The sequence below is a fragment of the Scardinius erythrophthalmus genome, assembly GCF_964197995.2.
Source record: "Scardinius erythrophthalmus genome assembly, chromosome: 5".
NCBI lineage: Eukaryota > Metazoa > Chordata > Actinopteri > Cypriniformes > Leuciscidae > Scardinius > Scardinius erythrophthalmus.
The window spans coordinates 12805501-12832911 of NC_138225.1; the positions used below are offsets into that span (position 1 = coordinate 12805501).

Here is a 27411-nt window from a genome sequence, read left to right on the forward strand (position 1 = left end):
TTGACACTTTATTTGAATGATTTCTACTGTTAAACCACCATCCACAGTCACGATGAGAAAGTGCTTTATACATAAATCACGCATGCCGACTCTCAATTTCTCCTTTTCCTCTTTATAGTCTGGGGAGATGAGTCATGCATTCTTCCTACTCACCACGTATACACTCTCTCCTTCCTGTCATTTATTGCAGAGTTTTTTTTTTTTTTTTTTTAGCTTTGAGTGTTTGATGGTACTAATGAGGATACTTGTTAGAGAAAATATATTCATGGAAGAAATGGAAGAAAATTAATGACAAATGTATTTGAAACAACAAAGCTTATTGAATTGTATTGAATTGAATTGAGTTGAATTGAATAAAAAAAAATATCCATTGCATTAACTGTTTGCATTTAAAAATGTTGTTGCTCAAATTTGTAAAGTGAAATAAAATGGAGCGAAAATTACCTCAGAATATTTTATAATGTTTTTAATTGAAATATTCACTGCTTAAATATACAACCATGTTGAATTTCAGCCCATAAAAATGCAAGCCCTAAAAATACAGATTCACCGATAATGGGAACATCCACAATGTATTAAATTAGCTGTACAATGTTTGCAATAATTTCTCATGCTGTATCCATTCAGCTGACTCAGTCAGTCTCTGCTGTGTCTCCATGTCCAACACAGGTCAAGCAGATCATGGAGGAAGCAGTCACAAGGAAGTTTGTTCATGAAGACAGCAGCCATATTGTCTCATTCTGTGGTAAGTCAAATATCATTGAACCATTTAGCTGCAATGTGTTACTCAACCCCTGGTCAGAGCCTGACTCCACCCACTGACAATATTTGAAAAAATGCTGGAAAAGTGGGCAGAAAAGCGCCCAAACCTTATTTAGTTTCTGAGAATCTACCGGTACCGCCGGTACTGCTCTCCCAGCACGCGTGCGCGCACCTCTCTCTCTTTAGCTTCATCAAAATGGGCATAGAGAGAGACAAACTAATGTAATAATAAATAATAAATGTACATTTAGCATTTTCAGAAGAGCTGCCCTGTCATGCAAAAATCTAAACATGTTTGTGTTAGTGAATTGCTCAGTGCAAAGAAAGAGAAGTAATGGGAACTTTGTATTTCTTTGTTCTTTCTACATGTGTCTAATAGACATGAACAAGTTCTTTGAAAAACATCTATGACCTTTGAAACATGTCTCGTCTTCGTGCTCTGTTGACTATGGTTTCAATAATAAACATACATTTGCATAAAGCATCCATATTTATCCATGCCCATGTTGATTAGAGTGTTACAAACTTGAAAAGTATTAATTTAAGGTACATTTAGAACAAGTAAAAAAAAATGCGATTAATCGCGAGTTAACTCATGACAATCATGTGATTAATCGCGATTAAATTTTTTCATCGATTGACAGCCCTAAAATAAATTCATTTATTTGAAATAGAATTGGTTTGTAACATTATAAATGTTTTACTTTCACTTATGATCAATTTTATCCTTGCTGAATGAAAGAATTGCTGAATTTTATCAAAATGCATTTCATTTAGTTTTTTTGTCTGTGAACCTGTGAAATATCAGTTTTTCTGTGTGTTTGCCGACTCTGGTGTCTTTACAAATCTGAGAAGTTTGTAACATTGTTGAAATGTTTTATGAGACTAAGATGCATGTTAGATTATTGGGGTTTTCTCCAAAAATGTCTATCCATTTACTCTCCATTTAATCTTACGCGTTTAATCATTTCAAGGAGAAACAGTTGAGATGTTAAAGGGGTCATGAATTGAGAAATAAACTTTGCCTTGATCTTTTGACATGTAAGAGGTACTATAAAAACTTCCTATTAGTTTCAGAACTCAAATATTGCTTGTTAGTCCAACAACAGCTTTTATTGAATCCAAGCTCTGAAAATAACTCGTATATCGGATTTTGTCACATTATGACATAATAGTGCGACGAAAGACCTCCTTTGCAGAATCAGATCAATGCCTACTTCTATATCATCGCATCTTTGTCCCCGCCCACTGGCACGTTTGTGAGATGAGAAAGAGAGATCCAAATGATCATAATTTCCCGCTAGGAAAGTGTTTATTTATTATCAACTATGTGAATGTCTCAGTAGAGCATTATTTGTTTATTCGACACATTTCACTGTGAATTCTTTGGCAAATCAGTCGCAATTTCAGCGCAGCCTTTCTTTCTTACTGTAAGATATGAACCGTACAGTAATCCGACAACATGTAAGTAAAGGTGTTAATTCTAATGCAGAATCTGTGATCGGTGATTCTGATATGTAATGATTAATGTACAGTCAGATGTTCTTTGTCTCATAATTGTTTATTGCGGTTTATGTGTCAGTAAATTAAGCCAGTGACTAAACGATCAACTTCACATTGTTTCTCTTAGTAGCATGAAAATAATCTGTTATTTAAATTATATGATTAAATTATATACAGAAAGCAATCAAATGCTCTGTTTATAATTGCTGGAGCTGTCAATCACATAGCGTAAGTTTATCAGTGTTTATCACCAAAACTCACGTTATAATCAATGACTTTGTCTACACTACACAACAAATCTTTTATTTGCATTGTGTTTTCAGTTAACACGGCATTCAAATCAGAACACTAAAATCAGGGTAGAAAATTTCTAAATTATTACCATTTTTATAAACAAATCATACTAACATTCATCATACATTATAAGTGATAACAAAATGCAGTTCATGACCACTTTAAAGAGATGTAATTTTTCATTTTCATGGGAGACTCTGGGGATCAGTACTCGCCAAATGTTGGGCAGCATGATGGTTTGGCTAATTCCTAGGTAGAACATTCGACATTTAACTGGCCGTGGAAAGCGCCAAAGTGCATTAATGTCAGAGTGAGAGTAAAAGGAGAAGTGTCATGTTTATTAAGTGTAGATTAACATAGAGTGATAATTCCAACATATATAGACCAGTAAGTGAATGTGTGATCGAGCATGCTGCAGTAAGTGCTACCCACTGTTTGTGAGCAATAAATCTGTCCACATAATAAAGTTATCACTCTTCCACACACACACTGACACACACCTTCTCCGTTGCTGTGCAAATTCACATCAAGGTACCATAACATGATGTTTAATGATCGAGCAGTGCGTAAACAAAATAAATGAGTAGTCATTAATAATGCATTTTCTGGTCATATTCACCGTGTTGGGTGAAGGCTTTATTGTCCTGTCCAGCTTTATATTCACATTTGCATTTTACATTTTCTAAACAGCTTTTATTTCTCGTGTGCAGGGAGTTGGCACACTTTTTCTATCATTTTGTGAGCAAAGATGGAGTTGGTGATGAAGAAAAATGTCACGTTGCATAGAAATACTTCACCCAAAATGCGATTTCCCCATCGATAACACGCATGCAATTGCAAACTTTGCACAAGAGTTACACAGGTAAAGGAGTCTCAAACCACAATCAATTATTCCCTGAAGGTGAAAGCAAAAACTGACAGAGCTTTTGGCATCTGACGCTGCATGACGCATTATTTCTATCATAGACAACGAGAGCGGAATCTACCTCAATGCTGATAACTGTAGCTATATCAATTAGGCTATCTTAATTTATTAGCTTAATTCTTTTGTGGACCATACAGTAATGACAGTGAAAAGATTTAGAAGAATGTTTCTTGTTAAATGTTAAAATAGATTTAGGCCTATTTAAAGCTGCATTTGACTTTCATCGATGTGTATTATTGTGCTGTGTTCGGACCTTAAGACTGTTATTAGGCCTATATAATAATGTTATTAATAATGATAATTTGTAATTGTATTGTTATTAGTGTCTTTAAAATGTTTTGTTAATGTGCTATGGAAACAAAACTAAATGTTCGCTGGCGAACAACGATGCCATGCTGAGTCCGTGCTGAAACATTTTGTTATAATTCTGCTGCTCCAGATCCACCCCAGGGTTTCAATTTCTCACTCTCCCCCAGGCATCTAGTGAATCTGTGCTCTCCCGTAATTCTAGCGTGTCAACATTAATTTTACATTCCAGTAAACTCCTCTGATTTTGTTTTGTTTTGTTGGTAGTGTTTTAATCCTTTTCTGCTGATTATTGAACTTGAATAGCAGAGTGACCGAATAGCTGGTGTTGTGCCGAATTTCAACCCCCGCCAAATTATTACCCCCCTACTATTGATAGGTTTAGGATTAGTTGTGGGGGAGGGATTAGGGGTGGGGTTAGGATTAGGCAATCAGGTACTGACGAGGGGGGTAGTAATTTGGCAGGGGGTCTAAATTCGGCACAACACCGGCGGTGGTCCGTCAAAACACATTTTTTGTATGTGAATGCTGTTTTACATGAATATTATGACACGAGTGAAGCACAAAGCTTTGTTTACAAAAGAAATAATAGGTTAGCAATTAAATGTTACATCGCAGCCATGGAAACATTGGGATTCATGACGAATGAGAGAGTTGTGCGTGAGCCCATAAATTTAAGCTTTGTCGACTTTGAATTCTGCTTTGCGATCTGGTCACCCGATTATCAGCAAATTGAACAATATTCCATTAGTTATTCCATATAGAAAGCTTGAATTGTCTACTTTTAAACAAAACAATTCAAAACGAAAAGAAACTGACTAGCCTAGGCTACTCTCTATGTAGGCTAATCCGTATAAAAAGTGCATTTCTCTCTATAGGCGCGTTCACTGCGAAGATGACGAGTCAGCATCGTCAACTTAATCTTTGCAGCCGACACTGACACAGAAAACACTAGTTTATTAATAAACAATTAAAATGTCTCCTTGCTATATTTGACATAATCATAATCATAATCATAATTCATAATCATTACTTTTGCCAGTTCTTTGTGACAGCTGTTATGTGCGTTGTTGGCAGCGTCACCCTCTGGTTATATGAACGCATCACCACCGCATCAGCACTGAAAACATGGAGATTTATTTTAGAGAATAATTGCACAACCTGTTTGATATGCTATAATTAAACTAATCGAATACTCATCCCTGCATGGAATCTCTTGTGTCTTTTACCAAATCTTCACTCACGTCACACCCATTTTCGAAAGGGATTATAAACGTTTCTCCCTTGGTTTGCTTTTAATTAGGCCTAGAAATTAGAAAGGTCTCTTTCCTGCTCGTGTCCCACATCCCTCTCAAAGCGCAGAGCAGTAGGCTATATGACGCGTCTTTGTGTGTAAATATAAAACTAAAGTTTTTTTTGTTTTGTTTTTTACGTAGATTTAACTTAATTATATTATTTAAGTTACCATTATTTACTGATATTTATTTCAATGCTTTACAGGCTTTAGTGTGTTGTTTCTTTGACGGAATTGCTCAAATAAACACTTATTTGCTCAAATAAACACTACATTTTTATTTATTATTATTATTATTATTATTATTTTAATTTTTTTTCTTCATAACAACCACTGCACCACCGCCAGTAGTTGGTCCACCGTCACAGCCCAGTCACAATTTCTTCTTTCCACCTTTAAATAGTTGTCTTTGGTTAAATTCATGATTTGTCTAAACTCGGGCAAGGGTAATTTTTGCCGCACGGCCCCAGCAGACTGCGATGCAAAAATGTGCTAAACCTCTTTATCAACCGGATCTTTTGCAGCTCAAAATACTGAAGTGAAATAATCACACACTGCTTAGATGTCTATTAGGATTAAACAAGCAGTGACGGGTACACAAACAGTATCTATACAGTAGCCTAAAGTTGACTCGATCTGAAAGCTTAAGCCATTTATATTCTGTGGTTTACAAGAAAATCAGTCTGTTTTTAAGATTTACATATTTCAATTATATGACACATTTTTAACAAATTGAATACCTTGATGTTTAAATGGTGTTTATCATAATATAAACTAGATCATAATCTAGAATAAAGTGTAGACTGTAAGAATGTGCAGTCTTCTTTTATTAAAATATTTGTAACAGGAAATAACAAGATCATCATCCAGTTACTTCCTTGACACCCTCAAGTATATAAGAATTTTAGAGGACTAGTGTGTATATGTACAGTTATGATGTATTATTATTAGTGCCCTTTTTCTTGATTTGGGCCACTGCCCCTAAAAATGTCTGCGCACTGCCCTGCTGACAGCAATATTACCTTCTGTGGAATTTAATCAGCACAACTCTGTGAGGGGTCAAATGCTGTTGGCAGGTTTGAAATGTTTGTAAATTACACTGTGTTTTTCTCTCTCTGCATCCAAGCAATTATTGTTCTCAAAAGTGTCTTGCTGGGGTATAAATACAACAAAACCTTGCAGTTAAAGCTCACAGAAACAGCTTTTGGAGGCACTTTTTGTTTCTGAATAACACCAAAGAAAGTAGCTTTAAAAATGCCTTTTGATAAATGGCCTCTAACTCATTTTATTACGTTTCTGTGTAGTGGCAGTGGGATTCGGTAGGTGATTATAGGGCACGTGCACATTGCTGGTTTCTGGTTTCAGCCGGTTGTTCCTGTAATTCACTGAGTTCTGATTCATCGTGACTTTTTTCTGCCCTGCTCTGTCTCCATCTCAAGTCCACTCAGCTGTCTCCTGCCACATCACCGAACCTATGCTTATTGAAATACTAGAGGTCATTGAAAAGGCAATCCCAAATGAGATTTTTTTAATAGTACAACAGCAATGAGGTTAAGTTGATAGCTCTTTGCTGACTCCAAAATACTCCAGTAGTTTCACATGTGTACCATCCAGAGTTTCAGATAGGCCTCAACAACGTCCCAGACTGTGCCCAGATGTGCCAAGGTACCAACGTATGCAAGATTTCAATATAAACTCAAACATTTCTCATAAAATTCCTCAAGCTAATTATTTTTTTTAATCTGTTGGTGGATCAACAATTGTCTAATTTGTGTCTTTTTATGTTTCTTCTAAGGAATCTGAGACAGAATTGATAAAGGAATAGTTGACAAAATTCTGAAAATTCTGTCATTTCACTTTGGATTTTGTCCATGAAAGTTAATATGGTCCAATGTTGTTTGGGTCCTATTGACTTTCATTTTATAGACAAGAACAGTTAAAATATTCTTGAAAATATTCCTTTTCTTAAATTGTATTCTGTGCAGAAGAAAGAAAGCTTAGCAACAACATGAGGATGAGTAAATGATGATAGAATCTTCATGAACTTCAATAAATGCACAAACTCAAAGCAAATTTTCCTCTGGGCACTTTCACAGAATCAGAAAAAAATACGAAATACTTGAAGAGAAAGGAAAGAATGTCTAATCATTATGCCATAATGGATGAATTCCATTACAAGTGTGTATGCTATTACTGTAATGATGTAATATTGCTGCTGCTTCTAGTGTGGTACTGGCAGATAATAGGAGATGGATGGAGGGTAGCCAGATTTTGCTGGCTGCCCATGGGGGAGTAATTAGCCATCATGATTATAGTGATGTTTACACACTGCAGATGGAAATGTCAACATGTTTCCATCCTCCTATTTTTATGAGTATTTTTGGATATAGCATAAAAGCGTTGAATGGAAATGGCAAAATGCGCATAAAAAAAAAAAAATGTGCTCAAATGAGTCGGATAAACTTTTTATCCGATAAGAAAACATGTGCATGAACTACGATGGAATTCACCGAATAAATTCCTCAATGCGCATCAAGGTCATGTGACTTTGTGATGGGGCGGCATAACTGGACAAACCAGCGGACCAATCTCATTGCACAGCATCTGAAATGCTGTTTTGGTTGTTCTGAAATTACCTCCCTGAACTGTCTTATATGACTGTGTTCCCAAACAGCAGACATCTGCCTCCAAAAGCTAGATAACTTTGTGTTTCGTCTGTGTAATTTATTATATACAAAATGATTCTTCTCCTACTTGATATGTAGTGCCAGTTTATCAGGAAGTGAATTTCGGCTCACTGGATGGAAACGGTGCTTTATTTACAAATGTTTTATGCGAAATTTCAATTTTGCGCATACGTTAAATTTGCAACTTTGGGTGGAAACATGACATTTCTCATCATCACAGATATAGGATACAATTATCAAACGTGCACATTGATTCTGTAAGACATCTCTTAATTTTATCTCTAATCTACGTTTGGCTTTAAAAGCATGCTCTTAGTCACTCAGACGCTTTTACATCATTATGTTGCAGTGTAAATTGCTGGTCAGTGTGAGTGGAGGGGATCATATATATCCAGGTTTCACACCGTGACAGTGTGATTAGAAACCATTAGCGCAGGCGGTATGATTATATTTTTAATGAGCGTTTGAGATCAGTGTCGGGGTGGCTGCCTGCTTCCTGTGCCATTTCCTATGACACAGAATGAGTTGTGCTGCTTTATTGTTGCTTGAATATTGCTTTGGAAACTTATTTGACTGGAAATAATTTTCTTCCTCGTCCAATCTCTCTCCCTCTCTGCATGTTCCCTTTCATTTTACTTTGGGATAAAGCAGCTTTCATTTCCTTGCTTTGTAATTTCACTCTCACAGTAAATCGACTGAATTGAGAATCAGTCGTAATAAAAATAATTTAGGCCTACTTTGCATCCAGGCCGTCATGCATCTAGAGTGAAATGAAAGCGTGCATAAAGGAATGGTTCAGCTAAAAATGACAATTCTGTCATTCACTCACGCTCATGTCTTTCCAAACCCATATTTCTTTCATTGATGGGAAGAAACGCAAAACAAAAAAGCTGCTTTTTCAGCTTGCTCTTTTTGTTTTTATAAGTAGCTTGTACAACTTTATGAGTGAAATTGAATGTCATGTATGTTTATATTCACCTGAAGGCTATGCCTTATTTTAAAATATCATTTACACTTGTATTTGCATTGGGGTCGGTAAGATTTTAATTAATTAATATTAATATTTATATTATTAATATTAATTAAGATTAATATTTATTTGGAAAATTCAGCAATGATGCATTAAAAGTGTCAGTAAAGACATTTACATTGTTACAAACTAATTGTATTTCAAATAAATGTTGTTCTTTTGAACTTTCTATCCATCAGAGGATCCTGTAAAGAATTGTACCACGGTTTCCAGACACAATTAAGCTGCACAACTGTTTTCAACATTGATGATGATGATAAATGTTTCTTGAGCACCAAATCAGCATATTAGAATGATTTCTGAAGTATCATGTGACACTGAAAACCGGAGTAATGATGCTGAAAATTCAACTTTTCCATCGCAGGAATAAACCACATTTTAAAACAGAAAACAGTTATTTAAAATTGTGGTAATAATTTACAGTATTACTGTTTTTACTGTATTTTTATGTCAAGTAGATACCGCTTTGGTCAGCATAAGAACACTTTTTACCAACCCCAACATTTGAATGATTAGTTTTTGATGCAGTCAGTCACAAGACATAAGAGATTTGAGGGGACGATTTTCAGTGATTTACTTTTACATTTTAGTTTGTTACATACACAAACCTATTGTATTGTGGCTTTAATGGAGCTTTTTGTCCTTTTTGGTAAATTAAGGAATCTAAACAACATCTTTTACTAGAAACAGTCATATAGTTCTGAATGGCATGATGGGAAGTAAACTGAATATTCAGCTATTGTGTTCAACTAAAGATCCTGCCTTTAGACAGTGTGTCTGTAGCATCATTTGAGACCTTTGAACCTGTTTGATGGTCCGTGCGTCCACTGCTCGTTTATTTCATCTGCTCATTTTTATCTGTCCTTCTCTTTTCGGCCTGAATCCATTTAGGGTGGTCAAAGAGAAGCGATGAATACAGCATCAGATGAAAGCAGCTACTGTGTTTGTATCGATGTGCATCCTTCTGAATTGTTAAGAGATCTTTAGACCTGTTTTTATCACGTTTATCTCTCATGCATTTCAGTCTGCCACACCAGATACTAGGAGACGAATAATGGTTAAGAGAACGAGATAAACAAGTGGCACTCTGATGCAAGCAGAGAAGGAGATTGTAGAGATTATAACAGGGGAATGTCATAAAGTGCTGGAGTCAGATGAGTAAAACCAAATATCGAGACGGTCACAGAGAACAACTATAAAAGAGAGCAAAAAGTGACACATTGGAGACAAGAAAAGACAGAAAAGGACTGGATGAGGAAAGAGGCAGAGAGATAAAACAGCTGATGTTGTTTCTGAGCCATGCCCAGTTCTCACTGAGCACAAGTGCTCCATCAGTGAGGGTTTCCATGGCTACGCAGGCTTTCCCCCAACCCCATCCGAGCAGATCCACAAGATTAGTCCTGAGAGAGCCTCCGTATCAGCTCTGCAGGCACTGCCACGTAGTGCAGTGTCTCATCTGTGCATCTCTGTCCACATATTTGTATTCCATCTCATTGTCCCTCTCTGTCTGGGTGTTTTAGTTTGATTACATAATCACATTTTCAAATTACATATTTACATGTTTTCACAAACTATAACAAAACCTTCTGTTTTTCCTGTTTTGATTGGTCAGAATCAGTCTGTGGTATAGCTCATACATTAAATAATTGTTTTTTTGTTGTTGTTTTTTTTACATTTAACATTTAACATTTTATAAAAGTATTCACTGTCACTTTTGATCAATTTAATGCATCCTTTCTGAATAAAAGTATTAATTTCTTTCAAAAAACATATTTGAAAGAGTACACAAAAGTATTATTCCCCTATTTTCTTGTTGCTCAGATACACAAAAAGCCTTTCATGGATTGGGGATCCATTAATGTGCTATTGTCCATTTTCTCTCTCTCTGTGGGTGTGTGTGTGTAGCTGCTGTTGAAGCTTGTGTGCTTCATGGGTTGAAGCGGAGAGCTGCCGGTTTCCTACGAAGCAACAAAATAGCTGCGCTCTTCACCAAAGTGGGCAAAAGCTTCCCTCCAGCTGAAGAGCTGTGCAGAAAAGCCCAGGAGATGGAGATGGTCTTTGAGAGCAAGTGAGACCAGACTTTGTGATCTCCTCCAATACAACACACAACTCAAAATATATACAATACATAAATTGTGTACGGAACCTAAAACCTGCAATGTATTTGCTTTCTTTAGCATGTTTTTAGATTTCTGCATCGCATAGATATCAACAACATATGTCCACTACAGGCAAAGTACCAGTAAATATAATTCCTGGAAAGCGTATATGATATGCTATAGTTACCACCTTGTTAACAAAAGCTCCTTTCAAAGCACAAGTATCTACATAGGATTTGATTTTGACTTTTGCTGACTTTAACTGTTTTTTTTTTTTTTTCTTCAGACGAAGTCAGTCTCTCTCATACAGCGAGAGCACCCGTAAGATGCCCAAGGTCCCAAACTTCTCGCCTCAGGCCGTCAGACATGTGTGGATCCACACCGCACTCATTGAGAAAGTGCTGGACAAGATCGTGCTGTACCTGGTGGAAAACAGCAGGTGAGAGAGGTGGGATAGAGATATTAAGAGAAACCAAGCTTGACCAGTTTTCTTTCAGGTACAACCAAATTTGCCACATTGCATTATGTTAAATTAAAGTTGCTTTTAATGTTGTTTCAGTAAGTTTTATGAGAAAGAGGCTATCCTAATGGACCCGGTGGATGGCCCTATCCTCGCCTCTTTGTTAGGTAGACCTGCTTTTTAAATCTTTCTTATTCTTAAAGTGCCCATATTATGCTATTTTAAAGGTTCATTTTTTGGAGGTCTACTACAATAGGTTGCTTCCAAGATAAAAAAAACACTTTCATTTTCTCATAATATACATTGCAGCATAACCTCTTTTCTCAGTGTCAGAAACAGTTCAATAAAGTATTCGGCCTCTCTAAACCCCTCCTTTTCAAGAGTACTCTGCTCTGATTGGTCAGATGGCCCAGTCTGTTGTGATTGGTCCACCATTTACCACATGTGTCAGAAATGAATCTTCCATTAACATATCTGAATTTCAGCTCCAGAGGCTTTCTCAACACTTGTACATACAGTGATACAAACAGTAACAATGGCATTGGTTTTAACGTATCAATTTGAGCCCAACTTCTCATCCTTTTAAAGTGCATGCAAAGTGGATTTGCTTTCCTGTGCGGAAAACAGTGTCTTCTCAACATGTAAACAACACAAACCAAACTCTTACAGGCCTCAGCCACAACTACAGTGTTTGAGGGCGGGTCAAAGTAGACGTTGTTCGCAGACAGCCAAAAAAGACCACATGCTGGCATTATGCAAATTTGTTACAAACCTACATAAGTTCATGCAGAAAGTAAGACTGGAATTACTGAGGACTCGTTTCAGCAGTTCAGAATCTGTTCTTTCTTTTGGGAGACATAACTCAATTTATCATGCACATTGATCTTTGAAACGGCAGAACTTTAACATTCACAAACAAATATATTACACGATAAATGTAATATCAGAAAAAGCATAATAGGGGCACTTTTAAGGCCACAGGTCATCTGGTGGCATAATGTCATTTACTCTGTTTTAAATCCTAGTGAGGTCGGCAATCGTCTCTTTTTTTTCACAAGCTTAATGGAAAACATAAATCCAAGAAGCTGGTGGATTAGAGAAATATTTCATACTGAAAAGTATAGTATAAATAAGTTGATAGTTATCTAATTTTAATGTATTATCCACTAGTTAATTGTATTATTTTACACAATGTTTGTTTGAGCTACATAATTATGCTTATGAGTATCAGGCCATTAGCTTAGCAACAGTATAACAAGTCAGTTTTGAGTTTCCCATGCAGAGTGCTAATTGAGTAGCACATGGAGTTGCTGCCTACAGTATGTGGAACTTTTCAAATCAGCTTCGTATTTAGGGAGGCACTTCACTAGGTTTTGGAACAGAGATATTTTGTCTTTTTTTCCCCTTTATGTTGTTGGCATTGTGCAGAAAATCTGTTTTCAACTTTATTTCTTCTTTAGTGGGCCCCTGTGCATTAGAGTACACAAAAATGAAGACAGCAGATCATTTCTGGACGGATCCTTCAGCTGATGAGTTGGTGCAAAGGCATCGTATTCACAGTGGACACTGTCGACAAGACTCACCTACAAAGAGACCTGCCCTCTGCGTGAGTTACCTGTGACTATTTTTTTTTGTGTGTTCAAATACTTTAACGAGACGACTGAGTAAATGTGCAGTTCTGTTTGATGCTGTTATTGGGGCAGAAATTACACACATCACCTTTAAAATTATTATGTGCAGGATGAGAAATTGATCTTAGCGTTCTGGGTTATGGTGCTGTACACCAAGAATTCATAAATGCTGTAATATTTAAAATGGTATGTTCTTAAAAAGGGTCAAGAATTAAAGCTAATCTTATAACTTATACAAATATTGATATTTTCTGTCTGTTTGCACTTGCAAGAGTTAAAGGGTTAGTTCACCCAAAAAGGACATTTCGGTCATTAATAACTCAACCTCATGTCGTTCCAAACCCATAAGATCTTTGTTTATATTCGTAACACAAATTAAGATATTTTTGATGAAATCCGAGAGCTTTCTGACCCCCCATTTTTTTGCGCACAAAAAGCATTCTCATTGCTTCATAACATTTAAGGTTGAACCACTGTAGTCACATTGACTATTTTAACAATGTCTTTACTACCTTTCTGGGCCTTGAAAGTGACAGTTACGTTGCTGTCTATGGGGGGATGTCAGAAAGCTATCGGATTTCATTAAAAATATCTTAATTTGTGTTAGAAGATGAACGGAGGTCTTACGGGTTTGGAACGACATTTTTGGGTAAACCAACCCTTTAAAGCTCTTGTGCATTTGAACAAGGTGGACATGCCGTTCAGGCCATTTAAAATTCACCTGACGTTTCTAACCGTGCCCCCAGAAAATGTCAGGAGTCAAGAGCAGTTTATAGTCAGTCACTTGCATGTCACATTAAAGTCATAATACATAGTGACAACCAATAAGGCTTGTTTTTCAGCATTATGCTACAGTACTTTCAACACTGTGTATGTTGGTTAGCAGTTTTGAATGCACAACAATTGAGCTTTAGGATGCTGGACACGTAAGATCCATTTAATTGTAATGATCTTTTGTTTAATCGTTCAGAATTGTTTGTCAATGTTGGTAGGGGTATTTTCTACGTCTAAACACATTTTTTATGGTAAAGCAAAATCAAAATAAACAAAATCTCAACATTTCAGAGCAAGCCAGTTTAGTTTGTGGATGTGCTCGTGTTCAGTGATCAGTGTGGTTCCTCCATCAAAGACCTTTGAAGAGGGTTGTGGTCCATAAAAGTCATGCTGTGGTCAGTGTATTTGAGTGTGACTGCTGTTTCTGAGGGGAATATGAACCTCTACTCAAGAGAAATGCTTCACATCATTACCCAGCTCCATTACCAACCCAGCCGTCAGATTCCTGACTGATCACCCTCTCTGGCCATAGCCAACACCCACACAACAGCAGGACACACAGTGCTTGTTTTTCGTCTCCGATAGATCTGAGTACATTACACTTCAGGCTTGTTTTCTGATGTATAACAAATATCTGCTAGAGAGATGTAAAAGCCCAGTTTTTGCTGCAGAGTGGCTTTTTGATATATGAAAGAAGAGACTTTAAGTATTCATCTAATGACTCGCCTGCGGGCAAACATTTTTCCACCTTGAACGGATAGATGTAGAGGCATAATATTAGGAAAACAAGATGAATAGTTACCATAACGCTTTGTTTGCTAGGTTGCTGATGTTATATTTTGCGTGTGTGTTCAGATTCAGAAAAGGCACTCCAGTAGTAGTATGGATGAAAGGCCATCACCTTCCCCCTCTGCCAGAGACTACGTAGAGTCTCTTCATCAGAATTCCAGAGCGACCCTCCTGTTTGGCAAGAACAACGTACTGGTGCAGCCGGTAAATAATACATGACTCGGCTATGGATTATCACAGATCTTTAGGGGGTTCTTTCTGTATATTGCATATTTTATCTAAACATTAAAGGGGTCATATAATGGTACATGCACTTTTACAAGTTGATTGTACTGAAATGTGTGTTGGCAGTGCCTGTACACAACCATCATAAAATGATAAAAATCCATCCAGTGGTTTTTTTTTTATCTCCTTATATGTTTGACCCTCTCTGAAATCAAGCCGTTCGACCGTGTGACGTCACACGGTCGGACGCCCCTCCCACGATTGTGATTGACAGCTGCAGCGTTTCAACACAGACCTGCCCTCGCTCATGAGCGAGCTGTCAATCATAGTCCGCGCGTCATTGTTGATACCCTCACTGGAGCGCTGTCTATGAGCAGAATGGCGTCTGTGATTGTTCTTCGGTGTAATAAGGAACACAGCAGTCATTTGGATGTTCCTAAATCCGATCCGTTGAAGATGCAGTGGCTGAGTTTTGTTTTTGAAGCGATATGCCCAAAGGATTGACGCGGGGATTCCCTCACGGGGATTCCCCACGATGTCTGTGCTTTCCTGTTTGCGTGAATCATTTCACACCAGACAGCTTTACAAACGAGAAAAAACGGATCGGTACCAACGTGTTCCTGCTGAACCTCCAGAAGTGAGTGTGATGTTTTATTAACCTTTATATTAATATTTATATTAATCTTTGCAAATTTGCAAACCTTGCTGCACGCTTCATGATGAATGCATCTAAGGTTTACACTCCGGGTACATTACGGCATGTTTTCTATGTACGACGTTCTCAATATAATTCATAATCCCACGTTTATAATGAACAACGCGTGGTTATTGTGTTAGAAACGGTGTCCGCACAGAACAGAGGGGCGGGGTGAGCAAAGCTCATTATCATTTAAAGACACATGCACTGAAACGGCGTGCTGAAAACAGAGCTGTTTTTGACCAGGTAAAATGAGTGTTTTCTTACAATACTAATGAGAATTTTTAATTAAAGTATATTACAAACTTTTAGTTTAGACCCTAAAGAATCATACTAGCTTGTACAAAAATGGCATTATATGACCCCTTTAAATTACTTTTTTTATTGTGATTTAAATAGATAATAAATAAAAAGTGCAAAACAAACCTAGTCGCCGAAACCAGTATGAACAGAATTTATTATTGATTAAAGGTTTGCTTTGTAACATGGGCTCCTGTTGTGGTAATTTCAGAGGGATGATATGGAAGCAATCCCAGGATACCTCTCTCTGCACCAGACGGCTTACTGCATGACTCTGAAATGGACGCCAAATCAGCTAATGAACGGCTCCATGGGGGATCTCGACTATGAGAAGAGGTGGGACTCTGTTCAGTTTATAAGATAAACAGAATAAACACTTTTTAAAAAGGAAAGAAGGTTGGTTCATATTTTATTGAAAAGATGTCTAAACCAATGACAATATGGTTGAATTTTGAATTATATATGTAGTATTTTGAATTATCTCTTTGAATGGGAGTTGTCACTTGGTATGATAAGATGTAACATTACAGGATTGTTCATTTCCCCATTTTGAATCTTCCTAAATTTCAAATGAGAATTGTTTATAAATCTGGTGGCAACAAAAGAGAAGCTTTAAGGTCTTGTGAATGTTTCAAAATGTTTATTTAAACTGCTGCATTTCTATTCTTTATTGGTTTATATTATTCAGTTATGTTGGTCATAAGCCACTTAATCTAACCTGTTTTCCTGCAGTGTTTACTGGGACTACGCCATGACAATCCGCCTGGAGGAGATTGTGTACTTGCACTGTCATCAGCAGGGTAGGTGACATTGTGCCAGTTTGAGAAACAGTCAACTGGAACCCACAACTGGAATGACACACATCCTGATATTTCTTATTTGCCCATAATTTTGACAGATCAGTATAAATAAGTCATACACAAATAATATGACCTTAATGTAAGTAGTAAATTCTACAGAGTTGCTAAAGGTTAAAAGCATATCTAACATTAACATTAATCAGTATCTAGTCTCTTTTGATGAAGTAGCCTGAATCCACTTGGGTATACTCAAATTTTCATCCAATATCCTCAATTGTACTTGCCCTTTTCATATTCATCCATGCACAAGATCATTGAACCGAATAGAGAGAGTAGAATCAATCAGAACATAATTGCTTCTAGAGAGAGATGAGAATTTAAAGTGAGGCTGTACGATTATAAAGCAATGTAATTCTGCTAATAATGGCAATGAATAATTCCTTATTGTACAGGCTATGTCATGGCTTCAATATTAAGAATATCAAAACATTTCCTCTTTTAACTGTACATATGTACAAAACATTAAGTATTTAACCTAGTAAGATGTGATGGCAAGAAACTCATTTAATAGTCAATGAACATATATGGATCACATTATGTAATAATAATTCCATTGTGTATATATTTTTGTCTGCAGTGGACTGCGGTGGAACAGTGGTTCTGGTTAGTCAGGATGGGATTCAAAGGCCTCCGATTCGTTTTCCCCGTGGTGGTCACCTCCTTCAGTTCCTTTCCTGTCTGGAAAATGGTCTCCTGCCTCACGGCCAGTTAGACCCGCCACTTTGGTCCCAGAGAGGAAAGGTAAGAAATTGATCTGTACAATATGTAATGTTAGTATAGACCAGGGGTGTCCAATCCTACTCATGGAGGGCTACACTCCTAGAGACTTTAACTCCAACACACCTTCCTGGAAGTTTCTAGTGATCCTAACTATAAACCTTGATTAGCTGATTCAGGTGTTTAACTTGGGCTAGAGCTAAACTCTCATGGATATTGCCCCTCCAAGAACAGGATTGGAAACCCCTGCTATAGTCCTTCCTCAAATATATACAAAGACCAAACAGTAATACACAAAACGTTTCCCATGTTTTAGTCTAAGAGAACTCTGTTTGATATTACCCTTAGATCAGTGTTTTTACATTCTGTATACATTATGAAACATTTTTTTAGCTTTCACAACTGCTTTATCTCTCGCTGTGCTGTAATTCGTATGTCTTGATTTCGAGGCTGTGCTTTGCTTGTCTGTCGCGGTCATTGTATCCTGAACTGATGCTTCAATTTTCTTTTTCAGGGTAAAGTATTTCCTAAGCTAAAAAATAGATGTTCACAGGGATCCTCAGGTTCTGTCTCAGACAAAGAAGAGGAAGAAGCAACAGATTATGTCTTCCGCATTATTTTCCCGAACAGACGATCAGAATTTGGTAAGAGACTGAATAATAGTGTCAGACAAGCTCTTGAGCCAATAAATGTTTCCCCATCATGGTACAGCTATTATAGATGTCAGCTTTTAGAAAGGGATAATAGAAAAAGTCCCTCTCGTATCCATCAAGGTATTTTATGTCACTTCTGGGTTTTTTTTTTTTTTTTTTTTTTTTGTCTGTTTATGTGTACCATCCATCATAAACATTATTTTGGTTTTACTGAGCTGTTTTGACTCATTACAGTGACTGTTACCCACACCTCCCATCTCTCCCTGGGTACTGTCTTCCTGGCCCGATCTCTGTCCCTGAACTCGAGGGGGCTATGGCCTCCTAAACGCCAGACCCTGGTGATGCCAATGCGCCACTGCAGCTGCCCGGGAGAGCCCCCATCCTCCCCTGAGCCTGGCTGTAATTCTCCCTGTCACGTCTCATTTATGTGTTCATGTATCTGTCTGATGCGCCAACTTTCTGGTTTATTGCTTTTATGGCCTCTGCATCTGCAAGCAATCACGTAGTCGCCAGTGTGAGTCTTCTGTTTTGTTCAGGAGTCATTCTCCTGTGAAATTTCTTGACCCTTGGTTAATTGTGGGCTAATGGCTGTGTTTTCAGGGAGCCTTGAAATGTATGTATACTATATAATGATCATAAGTGTTTTTAATCGTAATTATTTTAATCGGCTTTTAAATCTGACCCGCAATATGATCCTGTTAATTTAGAGTCACAGCAGCCATTATTACTTTGTTAAATCCATGCAGACTGGTATTATTTCTTCTTCTTTTTTTAAGGTTGGGTGTAATTGTGGGTTCTTGTTGCTCTGCTTGCATAAGCTCCTTTTTGTAACCAGATGTTCAGTGCATAATCAGATTTCTCTGTGTGTGTTTGTTTGGTAGTGGCTCCGGAATTGATTGATCAGGGAGCAAACATGTGGCACCCAACACCAAGGAAATCATCTTGCTCTTCCTGCTCACAGAGTAGTTTCTCTGATGGAGCACCTCCCAATGGATGCAACCATGAAAGGTACAATGACAGAATATAATTTTGTCCAAGTTATAGAAGTAAATAGAAAAATAGAAGTGATTTATTTAATCAGAAATTTAAAAGTAAAACTACATTTAAACAAGATTAGTGGTCAAAGGCACTCAAAGTAGAATACATTTTTTACTTTAAAGGAGAACTTGGTAGCTTTTTTAACTTAATAAAACTGTCTAGAAATCATTTGGATGGTTAAACAACCTGTTCTGGTGATATTGGTGACTTTCCCCACTCCCCCCAGCGTTCCCAGGCGGAAAACCAACCTTGCAACTTGTTCACTACCGTCCCGGCAAGATAGAAATTGGAAGTCTCGTGAGAAGCGAAAACGAGAACGAGCGCGAAACACAAATTGCTTTACGGCAATTCGACATAAACACACACGCATGTATGATGTATTACCAGATTACCCACCTCGGTAGACATAACTCCACACGATACAGTTGGCTTGCTCCGATCAAAACAAACGCACATGAGCAGCGGTAGAGAGGGGGAGGAGGCCGCCGCAAGTGAGTTTTTTACGACTGTGTTGTGAAATATACGCCCCACCACAGCTGTAGGGGGAGCTCGTGGGGAAAACATGCGACAACAAAAGGGAAAATCAGCGAAGAAGTGACTAGAGTTCGCTAGAGTTGCCGAGTTCTCCTTTAAATTCATTTAATTTTAATCTAATTAATTAATTAATTAATTAATTAATACACTCAATTTGAGTACAAATGTTATTATTATTATTATTATTATTATTATTATTATTATTATTATTATTATTATTATGTTGGCTTGAGAAACTTATTCTTCTTCTGAGACAAAAATTTCTGACTTTAACTCATAGAGATTTAAAGCTACATTCATCACCAAATGTACTTTGAGTACCTTGGACTGCTATTTCAGCATTCAATTGAACATCCCTTACCCAAAAGCACCAATAGGTTGTTGTTTTTTACCCAAGTTACCTCTTTGCATACCTTGTTTATTTGCAAAACCTATACATATTCTGTACTAAAGTATAAATGTATAACTTTAAAATAAATTAAATAATAAATGTTAATAATAACAAATGTAAATGAGAAAATGTTTAAAATATATTTAAGGAAATACCATAATCTTATTGGCAGGGCCCCTCTGAAGTTGCTATGTGACAATATGAAGAACCAAATCATCTCCCGGGCTTTCTACGGATGTTCGTATTCATTACATCCATTTTATAGTCTCACAACACCATCTTTTTTCATCAAACGTGACCTTTACATACTCAAATGTCTCTCTTATTTATTCAACCACACACATATTTTGCTCCCTCAGGGTTGGCGTACTGCCGTCACCTGTCCACAGTACGCACTCACCTGTCTGGCCTTGTTAATCATACTATTGTGGAACCAGATGTGCCTGGTGATGCGTATGTTGGCCTCACGACAGAAGTGTGGCAGAAGTTTCTTCAAGACTCTAGCGTAAGTGCACATACACATCCCTGCCTGGAGTCCAAAGCAGCCACATTCAAATGAGCGTCTTTGCCAGACACTCATTAATATTCATTTGTCCCTAATCGCAGTTCTCTCATTCTTATCACACAAACAATATGTTTGGATGACTAATGCTGAGAGACCGAGTGCCCAGAGTGGTGGCACTAAAGGGTGAAAATCAATGATAAATCCATACAGAAGTACCCTTGTGGCTGTGATCGTTAGTGTGCTTATACTAGCAGACTATTTTATGCTCTAAACAGGCAAACCAATGTATATTGGATGTTGATTTGACTGGTTAACATAGTAAAATAATAGAAAAAATGTAAATGGCACAATCAAATACTTTTTTTTTTCTTTCTTTTTTTGAAGTCAGTTTATCTGCTTTCAGTGTGTGCCTGCTCTCTTGCAGGCCTATGAAGAAAATGAGTTATTGCGGCTAGTTTATTTTGGTGGAGTTGAGCCCTCTTTGCGCAAGGAGGTCTGGCCCTTCCTGCTGGGTCATTACCAATTTGGGATGTCTGAAGCTGAGAGAAAAGAGGTTGGTGGTGTTTTGTTTTTTGGTTAAAACTGTCCTCCCAAACAGTTTTAAGGTGCTGTCACAATTACCATTGCTCTGTGACATTTACTCTGCTGTAAGGAATTATAGTCTGCTCCGATCCAACTTCCATTCCAATATACATTTAAATATGCTCCGTCCCTAAAAAGAGATTATTTATCATAGAGACAATTCCTTCCGATCTCAGTATTATGTAAATGGTATCACCGCAGTGACATGTTATCACTTACACTGCGGAAAATCCAGTAATTTCAATAGGAATTGGCACGATTTGGAATTTCACGTAAGGGCGAAACACTTTCCCATGCAGATTTTGCATTCAAGTTTTGAGTTAAGTTTTTCATGAATTGGCCAACAACAACACAAATTACTTTTTTAGGAGAATTACTTTGGTGCTTTGTGCATCACTATGCTATTGGCCTTGGACCTTGTTTGGCAGCAAACTTTTGCTAAAATTATGCTAATGTGAATGCAAATTTAGTCTTTGTTCTCTGTAAGATTTTCAGTGAATGTCCTTGAATATGGGAAACATGTCATCTCATCCCCCAGTTGCTTTTCCTCTGACAACATTGACAAGCATTTCATTTTTTTAGTCAGCTTCTTTCCAAACTTAGGTTAATTGGATTTCAGATGGTTTGTGAATTAAAGCACTTCTTCCATTGTTATCGAGGGACTTTCGTTTTAAGATCATCTCATATTTGCCATCTTTGAAACTCTGAACTCTGCAGGTAGATGAGCAGATGCGAGCGTGCTACGAACAGAACATGAGCGAATGGCTGGGGTGTGAGGCCATTGTTAGGCAGAGAGAGAAAGAACAGCATGCAGTGGCATTAGCCAAGTGTTCGTCTGGGATGAGTATGGACAGCACCACGCAGAGAATTATGCACCGTGACTCCACCATCAGCAATGAGGTGAGTGCAGATCCATAAAACACAAGACTTTCTTAGACCTAAATGCTTCTTTGGCAGGCATTGAAGACTTTTTTTGTCCACACTGAAAGGTTTGCTTTTGATTTGATGCAATATTTACTTAAGGATGTGTTTGTGTTTGTCTTTCAGTCGTCGCAGAGCTGTAGTTCAGGCAGGCAAAGAGATTCCAGGCTGCAGAGTGACTCCAGCAGCAGCACTCAGGTAAACCTCAGACTAATGTTGCTGCCAGTCCATGAAAAGTTGAATAAATTGACATTTTCCTAAAAAATGTGAGTACAAATGGTGCTTGACTTGACTGATCTTCCTCACCCTCACACTCTTTCCTGGAAGTTCTTCACTTCCCAAAACCCCTTCCTCTGGAGTTGCCTTCTTCCCTTTGGTTTGTTTTTCCAGGTGTTTGAATCCATTGAAGAGGTTGACCAGATTGAGTCTGAGCTCAAGAGTGACGACGTCAAACATCTTTCCAAAATCTCAAATGGAACACCACAAATTGGCACCAGTTCTCCAGACTCTGGTCACCCCTCTTCCAGAAATTTCTCTGTTACTTCTGGTCAGTCGGACTCCTTGAGTACAGAGGACAGTGGGATACATGAGCCAAACCTCAAAGCCCAACCACAGCTAGTAGTATCAAAGGAAAGAGTTGCGAATTCATCTGGAGAGGAAGGAAAGTTGACGGAGGAAGGTGAGACCAAAGAGGTGGAGAAACAGTGTGAAGATAACAAAATTGAGGTTAACAGAGAGTCTTTGGGTGCAGTGGTGACATTATCAGAGGGAAGCAAGAAGGCCACGGAGAGCTCTAATGAAAGGGCAGAGGTTAAGACAGAGGGGTTAAAAACAACTCGAGATGCCTTTGAGACTCCTGAAGCAGCTCACAGCCACATGACCAAAATGGAAGTGGGTGAATCTCCAGAGAAAACTTTGACATCGGAAAATGAAGCACTGACACTGCGAACTGAGCCAGATATTCCCAAAGCAACAGAGGTCATGGAATCGACTCCTCCAGAGCCAAAGATGAACGAGAATCAGGTAAGAGTGGACATTGAAAGGTCCCAAGTGGGAATTAAAGATATTAGAGTAATTCGAAAGGAACCTTTGGTAACAAAAGATCACAAGGAATCAGATGCACTTGAGCTGACGATTGTCGCTGACATGGTGGTGTCTATTTCGAAGGATGATGGTACAGAGAAAGAAACAGTGAAAACCAATGAAACAAGCAAAGATGAAGACTCTGAGACGTGGAAGGATGACGCCAACGATGTAAGTGCCACACAAAGAGTGTTAAGATCAGATAATGAGAACGAAAAAGAGACTATGAAGACCAATGATTTACCCAATGAAGCTGAAACAACAGGAAATAGGAAATCAGCTTCAGATCTCCCAATAACCATTGGCGCAGAGCAAACAGAAGGGAAAGTTGTCACAAAGAAGACCATGCATAAGAGGAATGCTCCAGTAGTTGAAGAGATGGTGGTGCCGTTGGTGCATGAAGCTTTTAGCACAAGAAAGATGAGCGAGGCCCAAGATGAAACGGAGTCAGACGAGTCTCCCTCTGCCATTGAAATGGAAGAAATTCCTATAGCTAAAGTGTCATTGGTTTGGGAAAGGAAGAGTTCACCCAAAAGCAAGATAAGTGAGCAGGCATCTGTACCTGTATTAGAGCTCAGGCTTGAGGAAGCTCATGGAAAGCCCAGCTCTGAAGGAAAGGACTCTGAAGAGCCAGAGATGGAGAGTCTCTGCCCACAGCTTGATTCACTGGCTGTGAACACTGAGAAGAATGAAGCTGCCTCTCCAGTGTCTTCTATAGGGACCACTTATTCTGTAAGCATGTTTTAGAGAGTTTTTATATTTTATAAGGTGAATTGAGACACTCATGATCTAAATTGGTTCACCTTTGTAATTGCAGCAAGAGCTTTTGGACATGTACACTTTAAATCTGCATCGCATAGATAAAGACGTTCAGCGCTGTGACCGAAATTACTGGTTCTTCACACCTGCTAACTTGGAGAAACTGCGCAACATCATGTGCAGGTAACAAAACCATTCCTTCATTGGCCTTCACTGCTTGTGCTCTGGACATGAATGATTGCTCAAATCATGTGTCTGCTATTACTTTTCTAAGAAGTGATGCACAATATATCAGTACAGTAATAGTTGTTGGCCAATATTAGAGTTTTTTTTTTTTTTTTTTTTTTTAGTTGATCAATATCATTCAATATAGAATATGCTACTGTTAAAAAGTTTGGTGTCAGTAAGAGTTTTTAATGCTTTTGAAAGAAGTCTATTCTTAGGATTTGATAAAAAATATAGTAATATTGTGAAATATTACAATTTAAAATGACTTTGACTTTTTAAAATGTCATTTATTCTTGTGATTCTTGCCAGACTGCATCTGTGTGCAGTGTGAATGCTCTAACCTGTTAACATGGGCACTGAAACAATATGTACCGCATACAGACTGCATACAGTGAAGAAAATAAGTATTTGAACACCCTGCTATTTTGCAAGTTCTCCCACTTAGAAATCATGGAGGGGTCTGAAATTGTCATCGTAGGTGCATGTCCACTGTGAGAGACATAATCTAAAAAAAAAAAAATCCAGAAATCACAATGTATGATTTTTTAACTATTTATTTGTATGATACAGCTGCAAATAAGTATTTGAACACCTGAGAAAATCAATGTTAATATTTGGTACAGTAGCCTTTGTTTGCAATTACAGAGGTCAAACGTTTCCTGTAGTTTTTCACCAGGTTTGCACACACTGCAGGAGGGATTTTGGCCCACTCCTCCACACAGATCTTCTCTAGATCAGTCAGGTTTCTGGGCTGTCGCTGAGAAACACGGAGTTTGAGCTCCCTCCAAAGATTCTCTATTGGGTTTAAGTCTGGAGACTGGCTAGGCCACGCCAGAACCTTGATATGCTTCTTACAGAGCCACTCCTTGGTTATCCTGGCTGTGTGCTTCGGGTCATTGTCATGTTGGAAGACCCAGCCTCGACCCATCTTCAATGCTCTAACTGAGGGAAGGAGGTTGTTCCCCCAAAATCTCGCAATACATGGCCCCGGTCATCCTCTCCTTAATACAGTGCAGTCGCCCAGTCCCATGTGCAGAAAAACACCCCCAAAGCATGATGCTACCACCCCCATGCTTCACAGTAGGGATGGTGTTCTTGGGATGGTACTCATCATTCTTCTTCCTCCAAACACGTTTAGTGAAATTATGACCAAAAAGTTCTATTTTGGTCTCGTCTGACCACATGACTTTCTCCCATGACTCCTCTTGATCATCCAAATGGTCATTGGCAAACTTAAGACGGGCCTTGACATGTGCTGGTTTAAGCAGGGGAACCTTCCGTGCCATGCATGATTTCAAACCATGACGTCTTAGTGTATTACCAACAGTAACCTTGGAAACGGTGGTCCCAGCTCTTTTCAGGTCATTGACCAGCTCCACCCGTGTAGTTCTGGGCTGATTTCTCACCTTTCTTAGGATCATTGAGACCCCACGAGGTGAGATCTTGCATGGAGCCCCAGTCCGAGGGAGATTGACAGTCATGTTTAGCTTCTTCCATTTTCTAATGATTGCTCCAACAGTGGACCTTTTTTCACCAAGCTGCTTGGCAATTTCCCCGTAGCCCTTTCCAGCCTTGTGGAGGTGTACAATTTTGTCTCTAGTGTCTTTGGACAGCTCTTTGGTCTTGGCCGTGTTAGTAGTTGGATTCTTACTGATTGTATGGGGTGGACAGGTGTCTTTATGCAGCTAACGACCTCAAACAGGTGCATCTAATTTAGGAGTGGAGGTGGACATTTTAAAGGCAGACTAACAGGTCTTTGAGGGTCAGAATTCTAGCTGATAGACAGGTGTTCAAATACTTATTTGCAGCTGTATCATACAAATAAATAGTTAAAAAATCATATATTGTGATTTCTGGATTTTTTTTTTTTTTTTAGATTATGTCTCTCACAGTGGACATGCACCTACGATGACAATTTCAGACCCCTCCATGATTTCCAAGTGGGAGAACTTGCAAAATAGCAGGGTGTTCAAATACTTATTTTCCTCACTGTATGTACTACAAACGGATCATGTGTGAAACGGGCGTTATATGCTGATTTGCTAATATTTTTTTTCATGATTTTTTTATGAATGGAAAGTTCAAAAGAGCAAAATGTACAAAATTGATCAATTTAATGCATAAAATTGAATAAAAGTATAGTTTTTTTTTTTTTTTTTCAAAAACAAAAAAATCTTACTGACCTCAGTCTTGAGGGTTAGTGTATATATTGGCCAATGGTGGATATTTAATTGTACATGCTAATTTCCACTATTTTAAAAAAATCAGATTACCTCTGCAGTCGCCTAATGCTCAATTTAGGTTAATCTTTAATTACATTAATCATTTAATAAATAATTAAATGTAATTCTTAGCATTTCTCAAAATGAATATCCATTTTCATACTGAATATCATAATATTCCCTTGTAGTTCACATATTTTTAATGTAGATAAAATAGGACTTCTGAAAAGAATCAAATTTCAGTTTATCGTATTGGCAAGATTTTTTATATCAGCGCTTCTTTTTTGTAATCCGACTCATGATTTTCACCTGGCAGATGGTAAAAAATGTCAAGTAAAAACACAGACAGACTTACATTACGTCATATCTAGGGGCCAGAATATTATAGACACTTGAAGATGGGCTGTTTGACTTTGGCCATTGAGCAGCCACCCAGAAGACCCTAGAAACCATCTAGGAACACCCTAGTAACCACCCAAAAGACCTCAGCAACTGCATGGCAAAGCACTCAGAACATCTGGTGTTGTGATGTAGCTCAAATATCCCTGTATTGACTCTTTCTGCAGTTATATCTGGCAGCACCTTGAAATCGGATATGTCCAGGGCATGTGCGACCTGCTCGCTCCCTTGCTAGTTATTCTAGATGATGGTGAGTCTGTCTTTGTGAAACTTGCTCCTCGTTATCCGTGTGTCTTTGAGTTCATGCCACTGGTTAAAAAGAACAAATGATTAACAAGTGTTTTGCTTTTCTCATATTCGTTTTCTCTGAATCTTTCAGAGGCCATGGCTTTCAGTTGTTTCACCGAACTAATGAAAAGGATGAATCAAAATTTTCCTCATGGAGGTGCGATGGACACCCACTTTGCCAACATGAGATCTCTGATCCAGGTCAAACGTCTGCTAAAGACCCGTTTGTTCAACAACATGCCTTTTAATGTAAAATGTGGATGTGATTTTTATTTTATTTTAAATTTCTTTGCTCTTTTCCTCACTGTGTGTAATTAGATTCTAGACGCAGAGCTGTTTGAGCTAATGCATCAAAATGGAGATTACACCCACTTCTACTTTTGTTATCGCTGGTTTCTTCTTGACTTCAAAAGAGGTAATGATGTCTTTCACATAAAAAGAAACGTCTATAAAAA

At 38.0% G+C, this 27411-nt stretch overlaps 1 protein-coding gene across 1 annotated transcript in view; it reads left to right on the forward strand.

The window, feature by feature from the left end:
* sgsm1a (small G protein signaling modulator 1a) overlaps nt 1-27411 on the forward strand; it is a gene marked incomplete at its 5' end in the record, with an annotated part of 40039 nt that overhangs the window by 10821 nt on the left and 1807 nt on the right. The window contains 22 exons of the mRNA XM_081364728.1: nt 670-745; nt 10707-10869; nt 11187-11339; nt 11460-11527; nt 12821-12966; nt 14621-14758; nt 15988-16112; nt 16509-16576; nt 17214-17377; nt 17868-17997; nt 18241-18405; nt 18888-19014; nt 20142-20206; nt 20329-20474; nt 20899-21031; nt 21778-21956; nt 22104-22175; nt 22368-23792; nt 23878-24002; nt 26836-26918; nt 27048-27157; nt 27275-27371. Of these exons, the coding sequence (XP_081220854.1) occupies nt 670-745; nt 10707-10869; nt 11187-11339; nt 11460-11527; nt 12821-12966; nt 14621-14758; nt 15988-16112; nt 16509-16576; nt 17214-17377; nt 17868-17997; nt 18241-18405; nt 18888-19014; nt 20142-20206; nt 20329-20474; nt 20899-21031; nt 21778-21956; nt 22104-22175; nt 22368-23792; nt 23878-24002; nt 26836-26918; nt 27048-27157; nt 27275-27371 (3958 nt within the window). The remainder of the gene's footprint in view (nt 1-669; nt 746-10706; nt 10870-11186; nt 11340-11459; nt 11528-12820; nt 12967-14620; nt 14759-15987; nt 16113-16508; nt 16577-17213; nt 17378-17867; nt 17998-18240; nt 18406-18887; nt 19015-20141; nt 20207-20328; nt 20475-20898; nt 21032-21777; nt 21957-22103; nt 22176-22367; nt 23793-23877; nt 24003-26835; nt 26919-27047; nt 27158-27274; nt 27372-27411) is intronic.